The 12,464-nt window shown below is 47.2% G+C and overlaps 1 protein-coding gene across 3 annotated transcripts in view; it reads left to right on the top strand.

Annotated features, from left to right (window-relative positions):
- MOB3B (MOB kinase activator 3B) overlaps positions 1–6,899 on the top strand; it is a 196,282-nt gene extending 189,383 nt beyond the window's left edge. For all 3 annotated transcript variants that reach the window (XM_079789901.1, XM_079789902.1, XM_079789903.1), the window contains one exon: positions 2,281–6,899. In XM_079789901.1, the coding sequence (XP_079646027.1) occupies positions 2,281–2,310 (30 nt within the window). In that variant the 3' untranslated portion in view covers positions 2,311–6,899. The remainder of the gene's footprint in view (positions 1–2,280) is intronic.
- Positions 6,900–12,464: the final 5,565 nt, after the last annotated feature.

The raw sequence follows: 12,464 nt of genomic DNA, 5'->3' as shown, positions 1-12,464 counted from the left end.
CAGCCAAGACCCAAAGGCACAGAGCGGCCACACAAGGGTAGTGAGTACTGAAGTGGGATCTAAATGTGGGTGAAAGAGGTGGCCAGTTCGATTCCTGGTCAGGGCACATGCCTGGGTTGCGGGCTCAATCCCCAGTGTGGGCGTGCAGGAGGCAGCCAATCAATGTTTCTCACTGATGTTTCTATCTCTCCCTCTCCCTCACTCTCTAAAAACCAATAAGAACATGTTTTTAAAAATTGTAAATGTGGGTGAATTCAGTTCTACCATGCCTCATGGCCTCCCTTCCCCTAAATATTTGCATGTATGTCATTGAATTTTTTTTAATTGTTTAAGTCCTCACCCGAGGATATGCCACATTGATTTTAGCAAGAAAAGAGGGGAAAGGGAGAGGGAGAAACATCAATTGGTTGCCTCCTTCACACACCCCAACCCAGGGATCAAACCTGAAATCTGGGTATGTGCCCTGACCTGGAATTAAACCCACAACCTTTCAGTGTACGGGACAACACTCCAACCAACTGAGCCACACCAGCCAGGGAACGTTATTATATTTTAGCTTGTGATCTATAGCTCTTTCTCCTTGCAAACAGCAACCTCATCTCCCAGGCACCTGCTACACAGTACAAGTAATAGGCCTAAGTAGATGCTCATTTAATTTCTCAATTTATGTATCTGCACGTACTTGCATGCATTTAATAATCTTCTAGGGGTGCTAAATTCTTCTGTGTACTAGTATGTTCTGTTATTTCTTTAACCAACACATTGTTATGTTTTCCAAGGGTCTCTGAGCACCTGGACACACCCATGCTCAAGCTCCTTTTACTCCTATTTTATAGGCTGGGGTGATCCAGGGCCAGCGTGCAAGGGGTATAGCATCTGGCATCAGTTCTGCAGCAGGTGGGACTTGGACGCAGCTCCTTCTTCTACTAGAAATGACATTGAACGTGTCCTGCCAAATGCTGCCCAGGGCAGGGCTCATTGCAGCCTGCCTTCCAGGCCCTGGATGAGGAAAGAGGAGCCGCTGCCCTGTGCCAGGCACTGTGCAGAGTGAGGAATTCATGGTGGAAGCACATGTGTGATCGAATGAGAGTTTCTTTTCCTGACACTTAGTCACTCACAGTGGAGAAGGCCCATAGTCCATGCACACACACAGAGTATGTACCAGCTCGTTGCATGCAGGACTCCAGGTGGGCACAAGCGGAGGGAGTGGCTAGCTTCACAGTGGGTGGGGAGGGAGTGTAGGAAGGTGTGCCAGGCAGTGAATTTCTCTTGCTGATCGGGGGAAATTATGGCAATTAGCCAAGGAAAGAGGGCAGGATGTGGTAGGAGCAGGCACAGACAAGAGGCTGAGCCTGTGCAGGGGCCCAGAGAATGAGAACGGGTGGCACCTTTAGCCCCTGGACATGCCCACGAGAGCCAGCCGGGTGGTAGGTGGGTAAAAGGCAAGATGGTTGGTGGCATGTCGGACCCATTGGAATAGTCTTCATTTCCATTAAGAAATGTCTTCCCTCCTGCTTTTCTTGACTTATACCAACTTAGACTGTCCTTCATTTTTTTCATCTTTGATGGAAACTTAGGTAAAGAGAAATTATTCTCCAAGAAACACAGCAGCATAAATCCAATGATCCTATCCATCTGTAAGTGATACTTGGTGCCTGACGGCGAGACAGCTGGGAGTGGTGGGGCCTGCGGTAACCTGGAAAGCATGCCCTGCATCTGAAGGGGCAGCTGGAGTTAAACGGTCTTGCAATGTTTCAGAAAAAGCAGGCAACCTGGATTGTCAGCAAGTTAGCTGTGTTTTTAAAGTGCTTTGATTTAGCCCTAACCGGTTTGGCTCAGTGAATAGAGCATCGGCCTGTGGACTTAAGGGTCCCAAGTTCAATTCCGGTCAAGGGCATGTACCTTTGTTGCGGGCACATCCCCAGGAGGGGGTGTGCAGGAGGCAGCTGATTGATGTTTCTCTCTCATCAATGTTTCTAACTCCCTCTCCCTTCCTCTCTGTAAAAAATCAATAAAATATATTTTTTTTTAAAGAAGGGAAATCCTTGCCATGAGCCTTAGTGATGGCAAAATAATATATTTTTTTAAATGCTTTGATTTAAAAAACAAACAAACAAAAAAACACACGAAACAGAAGACATCTGCAAGCCAAGCCTTATTCCTGGGCCATGCTTGCAGCGTCTTGCTCAAAGGCTCCAGAGGTCACAGGGCATGTCAGACGCTTCCACAAGCCACTGCACTGCTCTCAGTTCCCTAACCGTCCTTCTCCCCGCTTTCCAGAAGGAGATGACCAGCCGGATGTGTCACTAGCGCCCCACCCTCCCCTGCGGAAGAAAGAGGGACGCTGCTCGCTGCTGGAGGCCCAGGTGGGCGGGAGGCGACCTCGGCTGAGATGGCGCTCGGACTTCCAGGAGCCGGCCAGGTGGAAACCGGGGTGACTCCCCAGAGACCTGCCCCTCACTTCCTGCGTCTTAACCCTGAGTGCTGCTAGCCTCGCCCTGTGGACCTGGCCGCCCGCGGCGCGAGAGAAGGACCCCCACCCCCCTGTCCGCAGGGAGCCTCCGCGCCCACGCTGGGCGGATTCGGGCTGTGAGACTGAGACACTGTGTGTGCTTTCCCCCCTCTGTCTTGTCCGCCGGCCGACTTTTCTGTGCGTGTTTTCTAAGTCCCAGGTGCATTCGGATCTCTGGATGCCCTGCGAGTCTGTTCAAAACAAGCCTTCCTCTCGTTCGGGTCCCTGCAAACTCCCGCCCTGCTCCTGTGGTCTGACTGTGCGCAGGGCTGTGGGGCTGGAGTCCCTGCAAACTCCCGCCCTGCTCCTGTGGCCTGACTGTGCGCAGGGCTGTGGGGCTGGAGTCCCTGCAAACTCCCGCCCTGCTCCTGTGGTCTGACTGTGCGCAGGGCTGTGGGGCTGGAGACCCGAGGTCCCTGGCAGCATCCACACCTTTTCCCCAACAGGCAGTCTATCAGGGACACTCGGCGGGGGCCGTCTCTGCCCCCAGCAGGGTCTGCACACTTACCTGCAGGGAAGAGCCTGGTTTCCGGTCACCCGCTCACCCAGAACCGAATGTGTTTTATAATCACGCCCTTCCTTGTTTCTTCCACTCACGACGTGTTGTCCTGTTTCCCAGAAGAGAGGAGCGGGAGGGAGTTCAATGACCAGGGATGGTCAGCAGAAGCCCTGAGCCAGATTAGTGCCGTGTTTGTTCTTCACTGGGGAGGGAAGCGGGGAGTCGGGGCTGTCGCTGCATAACACCAAATTGCAGCGAAAAAAACCAAAGTACCATTGGCTATTGGTGCCTGGAGCTCAGACTCCGGGGCACAGCCTTGTGACCTGCCGGGCCGGCCCTCTGAGCTTCTGGGCCCGGCCACGCTCGCTTCCTCGCCCTCCACACTCTCCTGCCTCTGCTGTATTACATGATGGCCTGAAGTTCATTTCTGCCCCAATGATTGTGCCACGGTGGCCAAGGTAACCGTGGAGCGGCAGCGCCCTGCCTTCTTCCACCCTGCCCGAGTTTTCCATTCCTGGGGGAGGAGAGCCGCTCTGTGCCGCTTCCTGCCTGTTGGAACCCAGGTGAGTTTCACTTCCCTCATCCACTCACCACGCAGCGAGGCCCGGAAGCCTGTGACTCGGTGGTAATTACACTTCCAGTGAGCATTTGAATATGGCGAAATGGCCGTCGGTGGAGGGAAGTAGACACGAATGTATTAGTGCATTTTAATGTAGTACCGATTAAAGGAGAACTAAACCACTCTGGTTTCTGTTTCATTATACATAACGTGGTAAAGCCATTGGTGGCGGCCGCAAGGGCCTAAGAGCATGAACTCATTCTTCGTCCAGACCAAACAAGGGCTGACTGTCTGGGCTCGGTGGCGTTCTGCATTGACCCAGCCCCGTGGCTCTTTGGCCCCTTGAGTGTGGCTCTTCCACAAAATACCATGGCCTGGGCGAGTCTATTTTGAAGAAGTGGCGTTAGAAGAAGTTTAAGTTTAAAAAATTTGGCTCTCAAAAGAAATTTCAATCAATGTACTATTGATATTTGGCTCTGTTGACTAATGAGTTTGCTGACCACTGACCCAGCCCACCCCTGACTTTGCTCTCGTCCACGTTGTCTCATGGAATCCAAATGCTGCTACCTCCCTCCTATGGTTGTGCTCTGCTCAGCAAAAATCACTGCCCCTTTATGTTTGAGAGACAGGCAGAGGTGGTTTAGCTTTGTTTTAAGATCCAGAGGAACAGGAACAAGAGCCCCTGCAGGACCACACACAGCAAGTGCCGTGGGATGCGCGCTGGGACAGAGAATGACCGCGGAGGAGCTCGGAAGCCTGCACCTGGGACAACCTCGGGGGCTTGGCTTTGAAAATGGACTGCGTTCCTGCATCTCAGTCACATAGGAGGCTGGACTCTGGAGACATTTGTTATTAATTCTTGTTACGGTTATTTCTATTCACTGTTGGTGCGTCTGAAATTTCCATTCAATTTACAAATCCAAGTATTTTTTTCAACTCCGTGGAACAGATTCCTCCTGGTTATACTGCTAATTGCACTAATCAGCTCCTCTAGGATAAGCGCTGGCGCACAGCTCTTATTTTTAGTTACAGAATATTTTTATTCCCACAGAACCTTGTTTGGCAAATTCTAAAGAAAATCACTACAGGAGGGCTTTTGTTTTGTGTTTTATCTTTTTGGCCCGACCACCTCACAAGCACACCCCATTGCACACGGGGGACCTGAGCTCAGGCAGCTCCTCAGGCACCCCTCGCTCTGGGTCCACGACTGACACCTGGCTTCTTCCTCCGAACCTGCTGGCTCTCCATCTCCCACTCTGTTTTCGTCGAATTATACATGCAGCCACTCTTCTTCCTTTCTGTGAAGCTTCAGAAAGGAAAGATTATAACGAACGTCCATAGACCGTTCAGTCACAGGCATCAATTGTTAACCTTTTTTCAGTTGTTAACATTTCCATATTTTCTTTCCCTCTCTGTAACTATTCATTCTTATTGATGAACCGTGTCAAAATACACTGCAGACATCATAAAACTTTAAAATACTTTATCACTTGTCCCTACATTAAGAAAGATCCAAAGGCTACATAGAATAAGTAAAAAAACATAATAGATGAGAGCTTTGTCTGCATACCCATTCATATTTGAAGACCATTACCAATGGCCCTTCAGCCTTTTTTCCCTTAGCAAGCTCTCCTGGGCAGAATTCTCGCGGAAGCCTGTTGCTCCTTGCCGAGAGTTCTGGAGTCCAACGTGAAGCCTTCCCAAAGCTCTCCATGTCACTGTGCGTTAGGATGGAACCCAGAGTGAACATGTAAAAAATCATTGCATGTTTCCTACAAACTATATTGTGCCTTGGTTAAAACCTGGTTTGATTTTTATACATTTATAAAATTTCTGTTCTGTTGGCCCACACTAAATCATCATCTATATAAATATAAATTCAACCATGTTGATGTATCTTCTGAGTTTGGCTTGTTTTAAACCCCTCTTTAATTGGCAGAGCAGTAAGGGACTTGGGTGGAGTTCTCACCGTTTTGTGGTGATTTACGCCAGTCCATCAATCTGGTCACCAGTGGGAGCACAGCACTTCCTGTGGCCCCTCACTTTACATCACACCCACACCCCTTGAGCATCGCGCTGTGAGGGAAGAAACACCGTGGGAAAGGCATGGCCACAGCTCAGAGGAGCGTGCACAAAGGGGTCAGATGTGTCCCTTGGGTAATCCTGTTGTCATTTGTTCTTGGACCGTTTTGGTCCTTGATGAAGGAGATGATTCTCTTAGAATTATCCAAACAAAGTGTGTTTTGGAAAGAATAGATTTTTTTTCCCCTGCTTTAAAAAATATATCAACAATAAAACAAAACAAACAAAAAAGCACACCTCTTTACAACAGGCTATTTCTTTCTGGGTACTTATTAATTCTGGGTAAGAGGTTTTCAATGAGTAAATAAGAATTTTTGTAATTTAGAGGGAAGAGTCCAATTCTAGTCTGACAATTAAGCTGTTTTGCTAGCTTTTAGTGTTCTAATTTCAAAGTTTCCAGTATCTTTTCTAATTGCATCAGAAAAATGATTAATTTTTAGTTCAATTTGTGATTAAATTAAGGGTTTGAAAAATGCAAGCCTACACAATTAAATCAATTAGAAAAGCAAGATAAAGCGAAAGGACATTTATGAAATCAATTCTGTGTGAGCTTGGGCATCCAAATGTCAACAATAAAGAACATGTAACCATCATCTATCCTGTCCTTTTCTCTGTGTGTGCTCAATTTATTTCTTCATCTTGCAGTGGGCCTGCAACAGCAAAAATTGAGACATTTACTTCCCATAGAAATTGAGCTGATCATCCAATCTATCCAATCTTTCAATTATCCTGACTTCTCAGCTCTGTGTCCAAGCAAACTTCATTGCCACACTGACTAAAATGATAAATGTCACTGAAAAGCAATGGTTGCATCATATACTATAACAATAATCCATTTTCTCCGACTTGCCTTCTTCATTGTGAAGTAGATTTTAGCAGAATACCTTACTTTAATTGAAATTTCTCATTATTTTAATGCAGCGTTCATCTGAGTTTTTGTGATAACAAAAAACAAGCAAAAATTCCCGGTATAATAAATTAATACTAAATGAGGAAATTGAATTCAATCTAGCTAAACTTTGATTGATTTTCTAACTGTATTACCTCACATTCAATTAAGCTGAACATCTGCTCCAGAGGAAATCATATCATACGACTGAGACATGACCTCACATATTATCAAATCAGCAAAGGATAAGAGTCTAAGCATCTTCAAGAAATACATAGAACATAGGGGAAAAAGATACCAACAGAATCCTCTGTTATTAACTCAGAAACAATATTCCAGATACCTGTTCTCCATGATGGTGCATATTATGCATCTACAATGATGGATTTGTACAAAATTCATGCTGACTGACTCCCACAAGAGGCAGCAGCATTTGGAAAATTCATAAATTGTGACTTGTTTGTTTGTCTAAAGGCTAATGACTTCAGTTGGGCTTGTCTCAGTCAGAAGTATAATCCCATGGAGGAACAGCAGGGGCGTTTGACCCTCAGGAGTCTGTGAGTAAGGGGAAGCCTTGGGGAAGCTGCTGAGGCTTGTTAACATTGGCTGGAAGTGAGGAACCGGCTGCCCACCCCTACCCTATCTGTGGATGAGAGCATAGCCCCTTCTCTGCTCAAAACCCTGCAATGCTACTCTCTATGCTCAGATTAAAAGCCTCAGCTCCCCCTTTATCCCTCCATCCCAGGCCTCCCTCCCCCAGCCTCCTTGCTGGCCTCACACACACTAGGCACAATCATCTTTATGGCCTTGCATTGACTGTTCCCCTGACTGGATGCTCTTACCCAGATGGCCTCGGGGCTAACTCCTTCTCTTTGAAGTTTTTGCTTAAATGTTACCTCAGTAAAGTCTCCGATTATTGCATCTTCCCAAAAGGACACACAAGCCCCCTTTCTGTGCTCAAATTTATATTTCCCCTAGCATTTATATTATACGACAGGCCCAGTACACGAATTCGTGCACCAGTGGGGTCCCTCGGCCTGGCCTTCAGGATTGGGCCGAAACTGGCTCTCTGACATCCCCTGAGGGGTCCTGGATTGCAAGAGGGTGCAGGCCAAACCAAGGGACCCCACCAGCCGGGGAGGGACTGTAGGAGGGCTCCAGGGCATGTCCGGCCCATCTCGCTCAGTCCCAATCGGCCAGACCCCAGGAGCAAGCTAACGTACTGGTCGGAGCATCTGCCCCCTGGTGGTCAGTGCACGTCATAACAAGCGGTTGAGCAACCTTAGCATATCATTAGCATATTATGCTTTGGTTGAATGAACACTTAGCATATTAGGCTTTTATTATATAGGATAATTTATTTACTAGGCTTTTGTTTATTGTCTCTTTCCATTAAAAATATAAACTCCATGACACTGGGGATCTCTGTCTATTTGTTCGTTGATGTATCCCAAGCATCTAGAAGAGAGTGTCTGGCACACAGTAGATGCTCAATGAACCCTTGATGAATGAATGAGTGAATGAATGACTAGCAAATAGGTACCTAATTAAGGTCTGCTATCAGAGAGATTAATTAAAAGCAATATATAATAATAATAATGATAATATCAGTTTCATGATGCACCAAAAGCATACATTTATTGAGTCCATACTACACCTTAAATATACTCTAAGCATTGTACATGGATAATCTCCTCAAATGCTCGTGACAACTCCACAAGGCTGGTTATCTATGTTTATTCCAATTTCATGGCCAATGTTACAAAGTGATGGAGCTGGACTTAACACCACACGAGTGGGCTCAGGACCCCACACTCTTAACTGCTGGAATCACTTTCACCCACCAGGCACTGGGCTTTCCAACCATTCCCCTTTCTGTGGACACAGGCTCCACGTAGTGTAGCAATTAGCTTTCCATTTCTTTTCTGGATATTTGTTAAAGTGCTTGCATTGATGCTTCTATGATCTGTCCATCTGAGATCATAAAGTTATTTCTATTCACAAGATGTGCACTCACAGTTATAAAGTGGACCCAAAGATTAGGGGGGACAGCAGATCTAACAGGGGACAGCAAGCTCAGCATGGTTAGTTGAGTGCTGCTGAGTGATTGAGGGTAATTCCAGAGGTGAAGGTGGGGTTCCTGAGTGGGAAGGAACCAGGGAGACAATCAGAAAATCCTGGAGGATTCACCAGTGTGCAATTACGCTGCTGTAAAAAAAGAAGGAATTCTTACATTTGCAACAGCATGGATGGAACTAGAGAGCATTATGCTAAGTGAAATAAGCCAGTCAGAGAAAGATAAATATCACAGGATCTCACTCATTTGTGGAATAAAATGAACAACATAAACTGATGAACAAAAATAGAACCAGAGACATAGAAGCATGGACTGTACAACCTATGAGGGAAGGCGGGGGGTGAGGGGGTAAGAGATCAACCAAAGGACTTGTATGCATGCATATGAGCATAACCAATTGGACACAGACAGTAGGGGGGTGAGGGCTTGTGCTTGGGGGAGGCCATGGTGGGGGGAAGGTCAATGGGGGAAAGAAGGAGACTCGTGTAATACTTTAAACAATAAAGAATTTTTTAAAAAGTATACAAGGAATTTTTAGGTTTTGTTCTTTGCTGCGAAGTGAGAAGAAAAGCATGCATTGTATTCATCCTTATAGGAAAACAAGCAGACTAGTAAGAATTAATAAACAGAAACACCCACAGCAGAACATCTTAGCTTTGACAATAAGAGGTTTGCAGAACTATCACAGTTAATTTTTTCCTAATTTTATTTCTCTGCTCAAGAAATTAACTGGCATTAATTCTTAAACCATAATATAAAATACATGCCGGTACATGAACAATTAGAAATATGCAGCTGAAAGGACAGGGCCATGTGCAGCTGTGAAATTTATTTCTTTTAAAATATTTTTATTGATTTCAGAGAGGGAGAGAGAGATGGAAACATCAATGATGAGAGAATCATTGATTGGCTGCCTCCTGCAGGCCCCAATGGGGATCAAGCCTACAACCCGGGCACATGCCCCAACAGGGAATTGAACTGTGACCTCCCGGTTCATAGGTTGACTCTCAGTCACTGTGCCACGCCGGCCTGGCTGTGAAATTTATTGATGCAGATATTCCCTAAACTAAGTTTAGAAATGAGCAGGAATCACATTTCCTTTTAAAAGCAGCATCTGCTCCACCTGCCTGGCTTGTGCAGCCTCCGCTCAGGGCACCTGGAGTCATGCAGAGGGTAAATGCTCTTCGGTTCCTGGTTCCATCAGGAGACCTTGAATACATCAGGATGTAAGGCCGGTCTATGATTTAAGGTGGATGAAGTGCTAGTAAACATGCTGTGATGAAGTGAATGACTTTTACCTTCCTGTTCCTAGGGCCCCATCGATATTGTCCACGAAACGACTGAACTACAGATCATAGAAGGAGGCAGCATGTTAGAAGAGGAGTAGGTAGGAGTGTTGTTGGGTTTTGTCTTAATAGCAAACCATTAGATGCAGCAACTACTGACCCATGGAAGTTAAAGAAAATTCATTCAAAATGAAAGCCCCATTTCACACTGCCAGGAACAGATTTTAGCACATTTCCGCCCCTAGCACGAGCTTCCTGCGGTTGTGCAGATACCATAGGGCATAGCTCTGATACTAAGCACTGGCAGGGCATTATCTGGACACGGAATTCAGCAAAACTCTGCGAGCCTGTGGGTTTGAAAGAAAAGAAATAAAAAACTGCAAGTCCAGAAAGTTCCTAAGAGCCGCGAACTGGTTATTGCCATGTTGACACTTTTCCTTCAGGAGAAAGCTTGTGCTGCCCTCGGGCTCACGATATTTCCTTGGAATGTGCCTTCTCTCTCCTAAGTGGCTGGGGAAAGTTCTGCGTGACTTGGACAGAGAAATGGGGAAGAAAGGTCCCCGGCCCTCACCGTGGCCCAGAGGAAGGGCAGATGGGAGAGGTGAGTGTTGAATGACCGCCCTCTGCAGCTCCAGATGCCTGAGTGGCTGTGCTGGGAAGGAGGTGCCAGGTGCTGAGGGGGCAGTAGGAAGGCACCAGGGGAAAGAATTGCTGGAATTGGTTTACCAAGAATTTGCTTCATGCCAAGCACCGTGCTTGCTTGGTACCTGAGGTAGATTCTCCCACCCCCTTCTCACGGCTGTTCCTGGAGGTGAGCATGGTGACGGCGACCGCCCTGCAATCGGCTGCAAATGCGGAGGCTGAGGCCCTGGCAAGCGGGGACATGGTGAGCTCAGCCCGTAAGTCCTGTTCTGGCTCAGTGCTGGGCCTCGTGCCAGGCATTTCACTCGGGTTATCGGATAAGTCTTCACCACAATCTTCTGAAGTCAATAGCGTTGTCATGCTTTCCATTTCACAGGTGAGGACGTTGAGGTTCAGGCACAAGAATCTGATTCAAGGCCATGCAGCTGGTTTGTGCTGGGGCTGGGATTTGAACCCACATCTCTGTCTCCAGAGCCCCTGCTCTTAATTACTATGTCATGTCCCCTTCCACACATAGACTTCATTTACTGAAAAATGACCCCTCCTGCACCTGCTACCCTGTTCACCTGCTACCCTGGTAACAAAGCTGCTTCCGCCAGGAGGATCACAAAATGAGTTTCCCCTGAAAAGCCTGAAGAAACCTTGGGAAGCAAGGACGAGGAAGTCACAGGAGATGGAATGAACGCTCCCTCCGTGGCAGAGAGAGGGTGAGCCTGATGAAAATGCGCCAAAAGTTAAGATGGTCAAAGTGACGGGGAGGAAACGTGTGGGCTCAGTGCCCCTGGACAGAGTTGTCACCAGGCCATAGCCTGGGGAAGGCAGACTGGGTGGCAGCGAGTCACAGGGACGGGAGAGCTCGTGCGCCTTTGATTCGGAGGGACTCGCACCTCCCAGTGGTCCGATAAACAGTTGCGTTCCCATCCAGACTTAGTCTCCCAGGGAAGACTAGTGCAGTGACCTATCCCCCATCCATGGGCTGTATGTTCCAAGACCCCCAGTGGATGCCTGAACCACGGATAGTATAAACTATGATATTCCGATACATGATACCTGTAACAAAGTTTAATTTATAAATTGGGCACAGTAAGAGATTAATGATAACAATATACTGCAATATAAAGTATGTGGATGGCTTTGGAGCCATTACTAAGTAAAATAAGTCATTTGAACAGGAGCCCCACAATTCGGTGACAGTCAGTCTGATGACTGAGGTGGCTCCTAAGTGACTAACGGGCAGGTAGCGTGTGCAGCGTGGATATGCTGGACAAAGGGATGATTTCTGTGCCGCGCAGACAGTGCGAGATTTCATCACACTACTCAGAATGGAGCGCAGTTTAAAACATATGAATCGCTTATTCTGGAATTCTCCACTTAATCTTTTTGGAGCACACAGTTGACCACGGGAAATTGAAACCTCAGAAAGTAAAACCGTGGACAAGGGGAACTGCTCTCCCTCCTGGTATTGACCCTTTCATACCAGCGAGGGGCTATAGCCGCTTACAAGTAGCCAGATGCCCATTCTGAGCTGCCGGAATGGAACCAGGATGAGGAAAGGGTTAGCTAGGCCTTCCTGGGTGTAGCTGGCACACCTGTTCTTCAATTGCATTGGAGAAGGGAGTTCATAGAGTTCAGTTATAGGAATCTGTAAAGTGAACTAATTCAGAGGCGTGAGCATTTGTCATCGGGGCCTGGAGCCAAAGGACAGACTACGGAATGCTTGCCTGCTTGCAACCACATGGGGAGGGGAGCCCAGAGCAAAGCAGAGTCTGAGGTCTCCGGAACCTGCATTGAGCGGACACTCCCCTTGGTTGCCCTGACAACAGGACCTCATCCCATTTTTCAAAAGATGCTTCATGTGGAAAAGCACACACGTACAAATAAACAGTAGGTCAGTGCAGAGCGACTGTCAGGGCGGAGT

Source organism: Cnephaeus nilssonii, assembly GCF_951640355.1.
Source record: "Cnephaeus nilssonii genome assembly, chromosome: 14".
NCBI lineage: Eukaryota > Metazoa > Chordata > Mammalia > Chiroptera > Vespertilionidae > Cnephaeus > Cnephaeus nilssonii.
The sequence above is the reverse complement of the archived record's forward strand: the minus strand, read 5'-3'. Positions and strand labels throughout refer to the sequence as shown.